Source organism: Cottoperca gobio, chromosome 14 (assembly GCF_900634415.1).
Source record: "Cottoperca gobio chromosome 14, fCotGob3.1, whole genome shotgun sequence".
Taxonomy (NCBI): Eukaryota; Metazoa; Chordata; class Actinopteri; order Perciformes; family Bovichtidae; genus Cottoperca; species Cottoperca gobio.
This window is the reverse complement of record NC_041368.1, coordinates 20,128,076-20,145,633: the sequence shown is the minus strand read 5'-3', so window position 1 is coordinate 20,145,633 and position 17,558 is coordinate 20,128,076. Positions and strand designations below refer to the sequence as shown.

The window sequence follows — 17,558 nt, the reverse complement described above, 5'->3', positions numbered from 1 at the left end:
GGGGAAATCAGGGAATGTTACACACATTAGTCACTTGCTAATCAGTCATCACTTTTTTAACCATAAGCAGAGCCTGCTTATGGTTTATGCTTTTAGGCTCATTAAGTAAATTGAGTTAAAAAACTTGAGTCATTTTGTATGACAAAGGTAATTTACTGCCTCTTGTCCAGAAACACATTGTTACTATTTCTGGTGGGTCCGCTCAGCTTGGCACAGTTGAGTCATACGGACAGATGACAGGTTTACGACACTTTAAATGATCGACTCTGTGCTCCTATAGCGCGCCGTCAAAGTCAATGAGGCTTATGCATACAGTGAGTCAGACATTGACCTTTTGAAATGAACTTCACAGGTCGATATTGTGCATTGAACCGGTTCATGAGGTGGAAAATTACCTTCAACTCCTCAATCATTTTTTAGGCTGAGCAAGTGAGGATGGACGATTTGGCCTTAAGCGGAGGACAGAAGCAACATGTTTCTGTCAACATAGCCAAGCGGAAATCATCCATCTAAACAGTTAATGACAAAGAGAGAGGGGGGGGAGATGGGGCATAACCAAGGAAAAACTGAAATGTCAGTTGCTTCCCACATTTCTATTAGATGGTTAGGGTAGCCAGCATACTGGAAAGTGCACAGCAAATCTGGCAAACTCTGAATCCCGTCCTCTCAGATGAAGAACACTGTGTGGTTTCAGCCTCAGTTACAAGCGACAACTGCCAACTGGTGCTTCAGCTCTCTCCTTTTTAGGGCAGCGGACAACACAGTCTCTCTCCTGTAACGATTTGGAGCATGAAATTGACTTGCAGATGCGGTGGAAATAAGAATCAATCTCGGAGTAATCGGACCTGTCAGATAAGCGAAGATTCACACATGCAGGAACTACAAATTCAGACAGAGAAGCTCGTTTCTCTCTCGCTCTCTCTCTTTGCACTGTGTTTGTGCTTCATAGTATGCACTTTAGCATGCAACAGCCGTTCCTTTTCCACAGAATTTAGAAGAAGCCATCCGTCCAAATGATCAAGCTGAGCTGCTGAGAGTTAAGTGGTTTGTCCACATAGGGATAGTAAATTTATTTAAGGATGCATAAAGTAGTATTCAGATCGGGGGAACTCCTCTGCAGCTGCATGAACAAAAGGCAACTCCCTCACTTAAACTCTTGCAGCCTAATGTATCCAAATTCAGCCTGAATGTTTCTTTAAGTAGTCAAAGTTGTTGAAGACATATTAGAGAATGTAATTCAGTGTGATTAAAAAATGATAACCACAAGTAAACCACCAGACACTAGTCATGCTGTTGATCAACCCCCCTTCATTTGCCATCGAAACTGATGAGATAGCAGCACAGCAGAAGGAGAACAAGGCCATCCGCTGGTATGTGACCTTTCCGCAGTATATTGCTGGAATAATTACAGTCAGGAACTGCCCTGCTGCTGGACAGGAGGAGGGTAAGGCGTGTCTGAGAGATAGGCATGCACCTTTGGCTCCAGAGCACAGAGTTAATAAAATGAACTGCTGGTGAAGGGCAGGGAACACAGGGCAACAGGGGTTCAAGAAAAAAGAGAATTCAAAAATGGATATGAAGGTATAAGCAGACTAATAAGTGTATAATAAAGGAATGGCTGAAAGAAAGTGGGGAATATGAGACAAATAACAACGGTGGACAGAGGGAAAGACAAGAGACCAAGACCGAGGGAGGAAGTTGAAGCCAAGTAGAGGAACGGTGAATCAAAGAGACCAAGTGAGGAATCCACATGGCCTCTTCTCTGCCTCGAATGCTGTTTTTACAGCCAACATTTTCTGCTGGGTGCATTGCTGGAAATTCAATTACACAGACAACACAGTGAAGCAAGAGTTGAATTTCTCTCCCTGAGATAGAGGACATGCGTCACCACAAGTTTTGAAGTAAAGCAAATATTAATAGAATATCCCTGCTGGACTTTTTTGGAAAAAAGAGATGAAGGGCGGAGACTTTTTCGCACACTCTTCCAAGGAAAATATAAATCAAGGCTTGGTGTGAGTTAAGTCTCATACCCATGTTTTCCAATTCTTTTCAGTCTTTTGCCAGATGATTAAAGCGTTACATATGGTGTCCTTAACATCTAGTGTGAGGTAGCTTTCTCCCAGGAAAAGGCTGCACAGGAAGTTTGGCTAATATACAGCAACGGTCACTATGACTGAGCAGGAAAACAAAAATAAAGCCACGTGCATTAGCGCAAACTTCATCAACAGGACAAAATAGGTCACAGTTTTGGCTGCTACTAATTAACAACCAAATGAAAATGACAATGGTGAAATAAAAAAAGGCACAATACAAAGCAAATGTTTGGTAGGCTTCAACCTTTTTATAGCCTGGAAAAGGTTCTCTCAGAAAACACATGACAGTCTGTTCTCTGTCCAAGCTTTAATTATCCAGACAATGGGGATGTCATGTTCATATGTAAAAGATGGGTACGGTATTTTGAGGTTTTATTGGAAACACTCCTCACTTGCGTGCTACAGGAATAACTAAGGATTATTAAATTACATCCATGGATTTTGGAGTCCAAAAAAAGAGAAAACAAATTGGGAGCGACTCAAAAAACTCACATTGACTCACGAGAGAATAATATTTTAGAGGTCACCAGTTCTCAGCCCTCCATTAAAATACTAGGCCATAAACTACTCTGAACAGTCACAGAGTCGTAGAGGGAAAAACAGCAGACCTATAATTTTGTGTTGCTGCCGATAGACAAATATATGAGTCTACACGTCTGCTGTGAACCAAAATTACAGTACACTGGATGCATCTGAGCTTGAGGTCTTGTATAACACAAGAATGTTTCTTTGTAAAGTCTTATAAACTCCCATTTTTCATAATTCATATTACGGAGCATTTTGAAAAGTGCTCTGCATCAGAGGTTGGTGCCCCGGGAAGCTTGTGAAAGCCGAGGACGAAATAAAGAGGCTTCATGAAAATTCGACCGGCTGCTGAAGTTGTTTTTTCCTAAAAGAATGTGGTCATCAAAGGAAAATTCAACCTTTTAAACGCTCATATATTTGTCAATAATCTTTGCCAGAATATTTCCTTTTGTGTGTGATTAACTGTGTTGTCTTGTCTACTTTTACTGCCGATAGAAATAGTTCCAAAAATATCTTTCAGTAACCCCAGGAAAACTTTCAAAGCTACTACCTACGTTCAGTTGAGTTTTATGTCATGTACTCAATCAAAACACATCTTGTTGCTGCATTACTATCTGGTGAACTGAGGATAAGAAGACTAGAGTACATACTCTTAACAGTTTGATATGACATTTTCAAATTGTATAAGCTATTGCTCTTTTTTTGGGACAACATTAGTTGTAAATAGTTGCGCTAGTTTTAGCTATGCTAATGGTATGGCTCCAGGGATGGCAGTGTCAGTTGGTCTGGCCACAAACTTTGGTCCAGACTCATATCTCAACAATTCTTTGATGGATTATCACCAAATTTTGTAGAGACATACGTGATTTCCACATTATGATTCCTAGTGACTTTGGCGATCCCCTGACCTTTCCCTCTAGCTCCACCATGAGGTTCACATTTGTGGTTTTGAGTGAAATATCTTGGCAACCATGACATTTGGCAGAGACATTTGTCCAACAACTAAAGATAATTAGTTCTCCAACAATGTTTGAAAAGATATTCCCTCGTTTGGTGCTCCTATGACTATTGTAAGGAGAACTGTCTTTATTCTTTATTTAGGATCCCCAGTTATTACTGCAGTAACAACTATTCTTTCTGGGGACCACATAAAAGACAAAACTAAAACTACTCTGTGATTGGTCTTCAGTTGTGTTGAGATTTGGTGACTATAACTGCAATTGCAAATGATTCACGTCATTGTCATACTTATTTAACTATTCAGCAAGCCCTAGTGCCCCAGAAGCAACTTCATTCATTATGTTTATAGTCATTTATTCAGATTTCCATCCCGTCTACTTTATATACCACCAAAGAAGAAAATTGATGCAGAAACCAAACGTACAAGACATTACCAATAATGGGTTGTTTCTTTGTTCTTGGGTGGATCTTTGGTTTTATGTTTGCTAAGCTAAGTGAGGAGAAAGGTTAGAGAATAAAGGAAGCAAATGAATTGGTGAGATGAAAGGAAAGAACACATGAGAAAATAGAGAAAGCAAGACAAGAACAAGGAAACTGAAAATAAATTGCTCTTAGGTCACCACCTCTTTACCACAGCTTTCCGTTTCCATCAGGCCTCCCCACTGATTCAGGCCTGTCAACGCTCCATTGTGAGGTGAAACACCCTTGCTAGTTTTGTTAGTTTCTGGCATCAGTGATCAAATAGAGCTGTGTCATCTCGCTGAGGAGGAAAAATGTCCGCCACCCCCGCCACACATGCACACCATCCAAGTTCACTGTAATGTCAGAGGAACTGGACAGACACACAAGGCCTATATTGGTGTGTGTCATGTCTGCTTTGCTTGGCTTTAAAATGTTCAGACCGAAACAGTCTTTTAATATATGAACCAGCTGTGGAAGAAACCTTTCTCCTCCATATTCTCCTTGTTCTTCTTTTTATACTCTTCCTTCAACTTCCTCATCGTCCATGACCTCTATGTACCATCTTGCCATCGCCCTCTCCACACCTAATTCATGCGTCACTAATCCACTATTTCTTCTTTTTATTTCTTCTTTTTATATCTCTTTATCTCTCGCTCTTCCAACCTGCCTTCGCCTCCCTGCTGTTTCCCTTCTTCTGCCAGAGTTTATTGCCATGTGGTCGCAGAGGCCTGAGAGACAGATGATGGTGGTTTGGATGTGTTTCCACCGCTGGTCAGGCTGTTCGGAAAGAGTCCTGCTGGGGTGGCAAGTTAAATGTGCTGAGAAATTAGTCATGATGCCTGAGCTGTGTGTGTTACTCTGGCTGTGTGTCTTGTTCTTGTGAAGTAAGGACACCCTGCTGTCCTTGTTTCAATTGTACTTACTGTGAAAAAATAATCTAGGATTAGGTTCAGGCTTGAACGAAGTCCTGCTTAGTCTTAGGATCTCGTACTTCTGGCTAACCAGCTTTTCCCACGCTTTCAACTGCATCTGAAAGTCTTCATCAGTGACTGAAACTGGAGTGTTTTACACTTAGGTTACGTAAGTGTAAAAGGCTGGTCGAGTGATGATAGGCGGTTGTATGATACCAGAAGCCCTGTCTCAGTTGGACGATGGCGTTGAAGGGAAATGGCCTACTTGAGCTTTCTCCGGCGTCTACTGACTGATCAAAAGCTCTGAAAAAGCTAGTAGGTGGACCTTTGAGTTGAGGCTATTGTGTCACATTAGAAATGTAGACCACAGTATAATGTGCTGATCAGGATACAAGCAGTTTTTGCTTTTTTAAAGGGCAGTATTTGTACAGTAGGTTATTTGGATTTGGATCAACCATTCAAAATCAAATCAAAACACCGGGCAGAGGATTCAGGAGGAGTCAGAGAAAAGACACAGTCAGACCTCTGGAGGATTTGCCCCTGCTGCCTCGCTTTGACTCACGGACCTGTGACTCACAGTTGAGGAATTATGCACGAGGCTGCATGGGACCAAAGGAACACAGGACTCCAACTGGGACAAAGACAAAAAGAAACTCACACACACACATGCCACTCTGCTACCAGCATCGCTGCCTTCCCCTCCTTCATCCCATCATCGCATCATTCATCTCACACTCTCCCGAGGCCCCTTTTGTGTGGTGCAACATCAATAGAGTTTGAGTGTCTGTGTTACAGAAAGGGAGGATGGGAGAAACCACAAACCTCCCTCCCTTTTGCACTCTTGCATTCATCTCGTCATCACCCAGATGCAGATCTTTCAAAGTGACCCCCCCCCCTCAGGTCTGCAGATTAGACCCCAATACCTCCTCTTTAAAAGGTGATTGTCTTCCTTTAATCCCCGGGGGAGAAAGCATTGAGACTCTTTTGTAGACTCACATTACAAAATAACAGAGGAACTTCTCCAGTCACGTCTGATGTATTATAGAGTTGAAAACCGTCCTTTTTCTGATGGTTTTGACAGAGCGAGGCAACAGGGCAAGACTCTTCGGTGAACCCTGAAATGTTCCACGATCGGCCGCATCTTAATTTGAGGGCACTTGGTTTTATAGCCGTCTGTCTCGTGCTCCTCCTCAAACATGGTGATCCTGTACGGCCAAAGTAAACTCATCCACCGCTTAAAAAAACAGATATTCCCAATCAGGAAATTAAACCTGACAGGGAGAGGTCAGGCAAGGGAAAATATTACCAAAGGAAAGAATAGGAAAGCCGTCCTGGTGACCTGAGACTTTCTTCTTTCTCTTCCGTTCCTGCATGTGTTTTTTCCCCTTTCTTTTGTCTCTTACCATATTCAGACTTCTCTGGCTGACTTCCTTTTTCTTTTCCTTCCTTTTATAATTCTAACAGTACGTTTAGGGTCTGTCAATATTATGTGTTTTAAAAAAATAAGTTTCTTGCTTTTTAAGTTCCTGTATGAATGAGGAATATCAAACAATCTGTGGCCATTTGAAAACAAAAACCAAGTAACTTAACATATTGGTCTCCAAGATGAGGATGTGGATCATCTATATTTTAGAAATGCGTTCTTTTTCTTCCACTTTTCTTTCCATTTGTCTGTATTCAATCATTGATCAACGCAGTAATAGCAGATGGTGGGAGAAAATCAAAGATGGAGTTTAAGGAATGAGTCTGAAATGAATCACCTATTCACAAAAGTGCAGCTCGACAGAGGGGGTGGAAGTGAAGAATCGTAATTTATCATCACATTTGAAAAGGTAATTCTAGGTTAGGAGGGAATTTTACCTGCTCAGGCTACGTTACCTTGGATCAGGGTGAATTATAAATGTAAAACGAGGAGAGAAAGAAGAGGTATAGAAAAAGAAGTAGCAACAGCAGGATCTTGATCACGCCTAAGTGATAAACGGTAAATAACAACACAGTTAATTTCCCCTGACCAGCAACAGATTGTTTCTGTGCTGCTACTTATGTAACAACACATTTATATAGGAAGCAGATTATGTCCATTGCTCAATATTTGAAGTGTGACATTCAATTGTAAGCATGAAGCCTACTTACTGTAATAACAACCAAGAGTCCTAACAGTCGTGTTTAAAGTGTAATATATTATTTCAAGTACATAACTGACATCCCTCTTCAGACTGACACTTCAACGCTGTAAATCCCTAGCTGATCTGCCTCTCACAGTTTCCACCCACGCAACGCCGTTTACATCTCAATTATTATGGATGGATGCTAAATTCTATGGTTCTGTCTTGCACTTCCAAAATGTCAATTCAAATAGGCCACTTCAGACTGAACTTTGACTCGTTTCAATAGGCTGTTTGTGCGGTAACCAGCAAAACAATCGGAAAACATGATGGCTTTTTCACTTTCCGGCGGGGGAGGGGCGCGCCATCCTACGCAGTCCACCAGACACTCGCCGCCTCATAAGAGCGTCCTTGATAGCAACACCGCCATGGTTCATATCTGAAGCATTGCCTCAGCTCAGCCAACGCCGTGCCAGCTGCCGCCTGATGACCTCAACTCTTTAGACGTCAACTCTCCCTATCTGTGGGGTTGACGGCTCCATGCACACGCACTTGCAGTTATTATTTAGATTTGGATGGAGGTGTGAAAGAATAGAGGGCAGATGGGTGAGGAGAAGCGCACACAGAAACACGCGGTGTCCTTTTAGTTATTCTGCATGATGTCCTGGTGTTACCCTCTTGGAAGTTGGATGCTTTCCCACTGAACAGCCAACACCATGGCAACAGAAACCTCCCAACTCGTAGGACCAAAGAATTCCCCTCAGATCTTTTTTATTTTTTTTCAACACATAACTTGAAAGTGAAAGAGGATTGCAAGTGAACCGTTGAGTGATGCCATTGGAGACTAATCACGATGTTTTATCAGCCTGAGAAATAAATTGCACACCATTAATTTCATCAAAGCATTGAATTCTTTGGAAATAAGCGATGTGGGTCCCTGCTTATGCATGCACAGTAGGCCAATTCAGCAGTGCTGTAAATAATGGGTTTTATCATTGCAGTAAGTCATGTAGTTTCTTGTAAGGAAATGCAACTGGGGTCAATTACTTGTAATCTGAAAGGGAGGGGGGGGGGGGGGGGGAGGCTCAGATATCAGTAATTCAGTTATCACTACTTTTTAAAAACCCATGGCTCAAAATGCAATGTGTTTTTCCAAAAACTGGATACTAACCCATATAGTGGAGTTATGATGTGATGATGATTTTATCTTCCTAGTGGGACGATGCCAGAATGAGCTGTATCCCATTCCTAATGTGAATACCTGCCAAATGTACAAATCCACATGCGCACACACGTGCACACACTTACGAAGCTACCAGTGCAGTATATGATTTGTTAACTGCAGCTATGTGAGTGTTTTGGCACTTAAAGCGTACAGCATTTAGTGGGATATCGTGTGACACTAAATGCGTATCCTGAATCTCAATAAAAATTGGATAAAAAAAATAATAAAATATGTGAAGCTAAAGTCATTATCTTTCTCAGCTGACAGTCATTCTAAGAGGATTTAAGTGAATAATGTCTTCGCTTTCACTTTTTTTCCCAGTTTCTTTTCAAACATTTCCTGTCAGAAATAATTAAATTTTATTCACTGGATCTTCTCTGGAAAACCTGTCAGCAGAGAAAAATTGATACTTGTCAGCAGAAACGACTACATGCTTCAACACTTGGGTGAATTATCTGACTCTCTCTCTTTCTCTCATGGGTATTGTCTTTCAGGTCGGGATCAGGAGACAGAGTGTGGTCGCCAACACTTAGTGAAGATGGCAAGACAAGCCCTTACATGGAGCCTGACTCACAGGTAACCACTGTTTACTCTGGATTTATCGAAGCACAAGTAACAAAGGTTTTTTCAGATTTAAATTCACACCCACTGGGATGCTGTCAGAACTGATCTGCTTGAATTTCTTATGTTGCCAACACAGAGTTTCAGTGCTCGGATTTCGGTCAAATTCCTCACCAGACCACAAATGTGATAAATAACTTATCGGTAAAATTAGATGGTGAAGTCTTTGGTTGGCTCTATGACCTCCATTTTATTATTATTTGTCTGTTGCCTAGTGCTGAAACAAGCAGGTTTTTTATTTTTATATATATATATATATATATATATATATATATTAAAAAAATTGGCGCTACTTAATATAGGAACATGTGACTCTCCTGGATACCACTAGTTTGAATTATTTTAACTTCGTTTCTGACAACCCTCGTTTTGTTGATCAGTTAGGCATGGCGGACGTATCTAAATACTATACCCATGAGCCTTAGCTTGCATTGCTATTGAAAAGAAGCCGGTCAGAGGCGCAAATCAGAGTTGAAGGGAATTCAAACAAATGTAAACAATTGTGTTAATATCTAAAGGGCCATAGTTGCTGAATTAATCTAAATGTGGCCCATAATCCAAAAGTAAATTGATTTAATTTAAGTGCTCCAACAAGCATGTAACATTGTCTATGGGAACTCCATAAACTTCAATCTCAAGTGGTATTAGAAGGTCAGTAATAACATTTTGAAAAGAAAACTACGGATAAATTATATTTAGTGTCCATAGTTTAAGTGACTATGCATAAAGAACCCTTTAAAGATCCTTTAAACCCAATCAGATCATTCAATGTTCAGTAACTCTTGATGAGATATCAGCTACAGCAAATTCTTAGATTAAAATCTAGTTTTTTACTTAACTATTCATATTTAATGCTGTACACAAACACTTCTACCAGCCACCTTAATAAACAAGGTGGCTGCTTGTGGTGACTCAGCAGGATATTTCTCAGGGCTGATTTCATCTAAACTCCGGTTTGTACTGCTTTGGATTATCGTCCTTTTGGTACGTACTGAATCAGCCACAAGAGTATGGATGAGTCCCATCTGGGGTCATAATTTAAAAGTACAGGTCTCTGAGTGTGAGACCCAAGTCCTCTGACTCTGTTTATATCATAAACAGTCTCCTTGGAAACGGGCACAACAATCCGTAAATTGCATGTACACTATCATTCACTTGATTATAAATGAGATAATGCGTCCCACTGTTCACTGCAATGGTTTTGAAATAGTATCTTGATTGTTCTCCAATTGTACGAGCTGCCAAACGGACATTCAAGGCATGATGAACTCTAGCAGATGATCTTTTCCAAGTTTTCCAGTGCTGGCAAGCCAACAGGTTTCTGAGCACAGAGAGGTGTGTGTGTGTGTGTGTGTGTGTGTGTGTGTGTGTGTGTGTGTGTGTGTGTGTGTGTGTGTGTGTGTGTGTGTGTGTGTGTGTGTGTGTGTGTGTGTGTGTGTGTGTGTGTGTGTGTGTGTGTGTGTGTGTGTGTGTGTGTGTGTGTGTGTGTGTGTGTGTGTGTGTGTGTGTGTGTGTGTGTGTGTGTGTGTGTGTGTGTGTGTGTGTGTGTGTGTGTGTGTGACTTTGTGATTGAAACAGACAGACAATGAGCATATTGTGGCTCATGTGAGTGTCCATTTGTCAAGTATTGTATTGTGGTAGTTGTGAAGTCAGGACTGATGTGTCTCTCAGCCCTCTCTGTAGCAGGGTCTCCTTGTCTAAAAAAAGGGTGGACCGGACACACAAAGAACTTAAGTGAAATCCATCTGTCCACCCATCAATGGGACTTTTTGATGCCTTACAGGAAAGTATTGTTTTCAGTGGCAGAGACGAAAGTGAAAAAGGCTTCGGCGTATGTAATTCATCTGGGTTGTTTGTAGTCATTGGAGTAGGATTCCCATCACATGATAGGAAGGATGGAAGGATATCAGCAGCTTCCCATGGGGACTTTATTCTGAAATTACCAATCAGTAAATTGACATGCTGTGCTGCTAAGTATTAAAGTAATTTTTAGACACAGAAATGACTTGTTTCTGGTTATGATTAAAACTAAAAACGAGCATGTCATGCCACCTACAACACGGTACTGTATACATACATAAGAATCTGATCAAACATATTTATCCATGGCTTTCCAAAAAACATTGGAGAACAAGGGATGAGCAGAAGATGAGGTATTCATTCATATGTTGATACACTTATAACAAGCAAGCCTTCTATGTCCAGCCAATGGGGTAGGACCTCTGCTGCAACAGTCTTCTTCTCGCCTTGCTTTGATTACCACAAGGAATTGCCAAACCTGACAGAGAGAGAGAGAGAGAGAGAGAGAGAGAGAGAGAGGATCCATCAGCAACAACTGTTTGTACAAACAGACGTGAATGACGGGGGGGGTTTGTGTGTGGGTAAACGAGAGGAGCAATTCTGTCTTCTCTCAGAGTCTGGCCTATTGTATCTCTTTAACATCTTATCCAGTCCTTCCTCTCTCCCTCACTGAAGCCTAAAAATATTCCCTGGCGTCTCTTTTAATGAAGAGAACCTGGACGGCTGGAAACCGCCAAGTCAGGGCCACTTTATCGTCACGCTCAGGTGGATTCTTCTGAGCATGAAAAGAGGAAATATCCGCTCCCTGGGGTCACATAAAAGACCAAGGCTCTTTCTTTCTTTCTCTACTCTGACACATAACAATGCCAATTGTTCCTCAATGGAAACAATATATGCACCGGGGCCTCTCTCCCACTGGCTGAACAAAATCCTGAAGTATGTGATACTGTTGGCCCGCAGCTACTCCAATGAAGAGCAAGTTTGAACAACATTAGGAACATTTACTGAATCAAATCAGTGGACGACAACACAATTTATGATTGTGCTAGTCATCCATAACTTACCTACAGCTAAGTGACTTGGCTTCCAACATTAGGACTCTCATTTTGGCTGGCAGGGTGAGAACTAAGGCATACCAGGACACTTCAGCTATAAAGAAAACAAATGACCACACATTTTTCTGGCCTTCACAGGCATTCATTGGTGTTTTTACTCTGCAGATTGACTCCATTAACTAAGAATATTGCAATATCTTTTACTGCAGAAATGTTGCCACTTGAGCCCAATAAAAAGCTCCCAAATAGTTACAAATCCAATGACGGCATTTTTCAGGACATTCTGTCTTTAACATTTCCTTTTGACATTTTTTTATTCATGGAGTCCTTGTTCTTGACCAACTGGGTATGTTGGAAATTCCTGCCTCGCTTGTCGGAGTTAGCTACTGAGCAGGAAGTGAGACATGGAAGCTATGAGGTGTTTCCTTTCACCTTGGGAACATGGTAGACTCATAAAAGTCGATGAGGAAATGCTGTATTGTTGGATATAAGTAAGTGTATGACTCGAGCATGTTGATGTTTTTGCTTTTTGGGCGTTTCTTTGATTAGTTTGGGGAATTTTATGGAACTGTATGATGTGTTTGCTAAGAAATGTGCTAATGTCTTTGGCAATACTTTCCACAGACTACTGGATGTCACACACAACATCCTGAAATAGAAATCATTTGATAACAAGGGTATGAGATCATGATGAGGTGTCATACAGTCAGTAAAACAGCAAGTGCATGTGTTGGTTTGACAATCAAATTTGAACTTAAACTCCACTGTATAGTTCTGGGAAGACACATTAGTTGTTATCAGATGCTTTGCACAGCTTCCAAATGTCATGCAAATTAATAGGATGCACTTGAGAGAGAGGATGTTAAGTTAATATCAAGCTAAAAATAGTCTACTGAATGATCTGACAAGATTTATCCGTAGGGCTCACAGTGCGTTGAAAGTGACTCTAAGGGGCCCCTGACCAAGTGCCCTGCCCGTATGTGACGAGGTGGGAATGACTACAGGTTATAATCTCAAAACAGCAGAGTCAGTCCATCACACCCTTTGCTGTGAGAGTTTTGTCATGTCGTCGTTTAGTTGCTCCTGACCTCATCTGATCCAGATTGTTAATCTGATATTTTCATCAGCGGTCTTAAGGTTTTAGCGGTCGAATAAGCGAATTATCACTGAAACATAATCTCGTGAAAAAACAACTTCAAAATCTCATCACGTATCTGAAATCTGAACCTTTTTTCCAATGAGAAAAACTGTTATGGAGAGAAAATGCCTCTCTGCCTTGTAAATGGTTATCTCATTGTGCATCTGCCGGTCCTGCTCTTGGAATAGTTTTATGCAGAAGTAGAGCGATACCACCAGTTACTGACATTTCAGGTTTTCAAAATTCCTTCCATTAAATTACGTGGCAGCTTCAAGTAGGTGGGAAGGGCCTGTTGGTCAATGTTAAAGCCAAACTGTATTTTTCTTGGTGCTATCAGAATGCCATTCATGGCGGCTACCCTATTATTAAAGTGATAGCTATTGTGGCGAAGCACTATGACCTTGTGGAAAGAATGAGGCCTCACAATGCGGAAGCTGAGAGGTCTGGATCACACGTCACTGAAGCTTCCAGCCGTAGCCCTGGAGCTGGCACCTGAAGGTGAATTCTCCAAGCTAACATTAATAGGAGCTGACAGACAGAGCCTTTGCATGACTTACAGACCTTAATTCCTTCACTACTTGGAATTCAATTTGACTTCAGGCAGAAAAAAGTGTGCATGATACAAATTTGATTTATGAATGGAACAAGACAGTTACTTTCAAATATCTGTCATTACGAATCATTTGCTTTCTAGTAATAAGTTGTAAACTTAATTTGTCAAAGATGCATATGCATGATGAGGAATGATGAATAGTGAACTAGGCCAGTTGGAATGAAAGGTTTTGTGCAACACTGGATAAACATTCACACCATAACGAGCCTTAATTCAAAACAATATGGGGCCATTAAAGAGTTGAAAGAATTCTCATAGGTTGCCAAAATATGTTTACTGGGTCCACTGCTACTTTATCCCCTGCCAGGAAATCTTAGACCAGTCTTTATAGCAGCTCCACATTCGTTCACACAGCAGGCCTTTTAGATCACAGACCTCTGACCCCACTTATTTGGTTGTTTGTGTTCACTAATCAGCCAGTAATCCCCAGAAATGTCCAAATCAGTCTTTGGGTTTTCCTAATGGAGCCCTCGCTGCTTCGCTTGGCTGTCAGCATGCTGGGGGGTGGACTGGGTCATTGAGAGCACGCTCTGCTTGGGTAAGAAGGTCCAGAGAGACTGCAGCCAACCACGCTCATTCAGATTTAGAATAACTGTCTTTCCACTGAGAGCGAGAAGTATAACCACTGCACAAAAGACACGTGGTTTTAAAAAAAGTTATAAGATAGGAGTCAAAGATACAATTATGTCTTTTGAATAAACTGTGGGAACGTATTGGCCTTAGCAACCCAAGCTAACTGCTCACTAACTGACAACAAACTCAAACTAAAATATGATCAAAAGTAACATTTCTTTCACCTGAACAATTCAGGCTGTATTCTAATGCTGTAATTGGCTGCCTCACAAAGAATTTAATTCAACCCAGTGGTGACTTGGCACAGTCAGTACGGAAGTAAAAGTTTCTCGATAGCTTTATTAAATAAAGGAAATTGATCAAATGCATCACATTTTAAATACATCCATCTTGCCTTGAGCATTGTTTCCCTCTCAGACAGGCTCATGGCCAGAAGCTTTAAAAACTCTGGTCTTTCTTCTCCCAACCCCCCAACCTCGGCTCTCTGCAACCTCCTCTCTAGCCCGTCTGTCTGTCCCTCCAGAGAGGCACCCAGGGCCAGGCCTAGGGAGCCATAAAGGGCTGGTTTGTGTTTGGTTAGTGGTGCAGAGCGCCATGTGGAAAGCTTAATTTCGAAGGTCCAGGGGGTTAAACCATGCAGGAGGCAGAGAAGGAGGTGGTGTGTGTGTGTGTGTGTGTGTGTGTGTGAGTGTTATCATGAATGTGTGTATGTGTGTCTGGTGAGGCAGGCAGACTGAGGTCTCGGTCCACACTTAGAGACAGGCATATGATTTCAATTAAGGTCCTCCACCTTTTTCTCCTCCTCAGCTCCTCCTATCGTCTGTCTGTCTACTGTGGTTGTTGCCTAAGGTACCATGGCTGAAACTGCATTTATATCCGATTCAAGCACTTATTAATCAGGGTCACTTTTAGGCTGATGAATGGAAGAACTTAGTACCTCTTGGCTGAATGAACCTCAGTTAAATGTAGTTTATAAGAGCATCCGGTCATCCTGTACCATTAGACATGCTTGGTTACCATTGTAAAACAGGTCAGTCAAATCAGATCCCAGCCTGAATGTATGTGCTTATCGAAGTAGACAATGGTGGTTCTCATAAGTAGTTACTGCGTTAGGATCGACACCTTCTTCTTTTTTTGTCTTTGTTCCCCCTTTCGAAGTTTCTCTTCGTCTGAGCCAGGAGGAATGCAGTCGAGATTTGGGAGAAAAGGAAAGAGTAGCCATGCTCAAGAGAGAGAGAAATTAGGAAATAGATGATCTCACAGATGGCCTTTTTCAACAGTCTTGTTGAGTTTCTGTTGGACATAAAACTGATGCTGCTCATATTAACTTTGAACTCTTTTAACTACATTGTGAAAACAAGATAAGGTTTCCAGGGGAATTAGAGGGATAAGACATTCACCAGATTAGCGTGACTGTCACCTTAAGACAACATCTCAATTAAACCTATATGTAGTCCAGACGTGAAAAGGTAGAATGAATCTTTTTAATGAGACTGTTGGTTTACAGCTGATTTTTGTAATAAAAGGAAACCAAGCCACCATACCTTTTTAGAGCAACATGAAAGCACTAACCGGTCCTGAATGTTACCAAACTGGCATTTTTATAAGGCAAGCACCAGATGTGCTGCCTTATAAATCTGCCATCCACCCAAAGCAAATATCTTTGCAGCAGGTATGTGAGGCCAGAGAGGAACGAGTGTTACGAGAAAGAAAGACAAAAGGAGGGGGTTCAGTTCAGCTGAAGTGTTCACATAATGTCAAGCAATCGTTGCTGACAAAAGGGAAATATACCTAAAGAAGCATTTTTTTTAAGGGCTACATTAGCCTTTCGGGTATGCAAGTACATCATCTTTCCTCTGGGTTAGCCATTAGGTTCCTGTTCAAGAGTAACTTCTGTATTTTTCAACCTGGATACTATTGTCCCATGTGGGCGAGAGCGCTGCAACCGCAAAACGGGCTGCATTGCAATCCTCATTGTACGTACGTCCACTAAAAGTGTTCTCAGAGTGTTATTACAAGTATCACCAAATGTGACTTGTTGCAGGTAGATAACGATGAAGACCTTAGTGAGAGCTGGCAAGAGGAGTGCCAAATCTGAATCCATTGTTTAAGGATACAGGGTGTCGTTTGTGCTTCAGATTGCTCAGCCCCTTTGTGACTAATTTGTGATTTGGGGCGATTTTAAATCGAATGGACTTGATTTTCTTCTTCATGACAATTTCCCATCTTGTCAATAAAGCAAGAAGGAATATTTTTGTGACCCTTTTATCACTATATATTTTTACCTTTGCATGTTATGTTGTTCCACATTAGGAGTCATAAATATAATGTCTTTACTGCCACTGCAGGAGCGTGTAACATCATGCACTCTCCTCAGGAAATGAAAGACGTAATATGAATCGAGCTGTGAAATAAAAGATGGCTCGCTTCAAAAGGGCACTTTAATCAAAGCAGGGCAGCAAAACATTAAAATCCATTATATTTTCCACTTTTAATGCATTAAGAAATGACCGGAATGTTCTTTTAAAGGAAGAGTGGAGATGTTTTGATCAGTAGTGGTGCTGAAAGTAATGAAATAATAATTTAAGTATAATGTAAAATCCATCTCTAGGGCCACATCTTCAGTCGTCCTTTAACTCTAACATAGTGCAGATAGAAGGAGGGACAAGTTATCAGTATTATAGAACTATTATGAATCGGAAGATTTTATACTTTTCCCCCTCATGGATTCATTTTATAACAGTAGAATCTACAGGAAGTTTTGAAATCACTGTCAATGTAAAATTCCTTCAAGGCTAAACCAGGAAATGCTCCGTAATGTCAACAAGACTCCGTATAAATGTATCTTGTGCATCAGTGATTTTATCAAATGGCCTTATTCCTTCCATATTCACTAAAAGCTAGAGGTTGAAGGAACCTTTGATTAAAATCACATGAGGTCCACCATCTGTGCAAATAAGGCTAAAGATAACGAGTAGGATCTGGTTTGGCCGTGCGGTGAGCACCAGGCTTCAGTGTCTGGTTTACTTGGAGAGGGAGCCGCAGAGAGCTGGGTGTTTCTGACATCCTGCCCAAACAGGGTTTGGCTCTGGGCGACAAGCTGCATCCAGCGCTGACTCCCCTGCCTGCTTCTCCGAACTTTAACCATGAATGGCTATCTGCTAGCATTTTGTTCAGAGGGTTTCTGGATTCATCCGTCTTCACTGTCCAAGGTTTTTGAGGTGAATAGGAAGAAGTGGTTTTAAATTTCTCTTGAGTCATCCATCTTAACTACGGGAGGCAGGGCAATGACAGAGCCGCTTTCCCAAGCTGTGGGCTTGTTGGTGTATGAGGACTGAAAAGTGCCGATTACAGAAGATCTGTGTGTTTTTGTGTGTGTCAGTACATGTGTGTGCGTGTGGTCCAGGTGAGAGCAGAGGACAGGATGACATCGAGCAGACCCATCTGTTGAAATGACAGGGGTCCTGTCTGGAGAAG

The 17,558-nt window shown here is 41.4% G+C and overlaps 1 protein-coding gene across 1 annotated transcript in view; it reads left to right on the top strand.

Moving 5' to 3' along the window:
- The window catches only part of pdlim4 (PDZ and LIM domain 4), a 41,082-nt gene that overhangs the window by 9,346 nt on the left and 14,178 nt on the right, over positions 1-17,558 (top strand). The window contains 1 exon segment of the mRNA XM_029448744.1: positions 8,776-8,857. Within this exon segment, the coding sequence (XP_029304604.1) occupies positions 8,776-8,857 (82 nt within the window).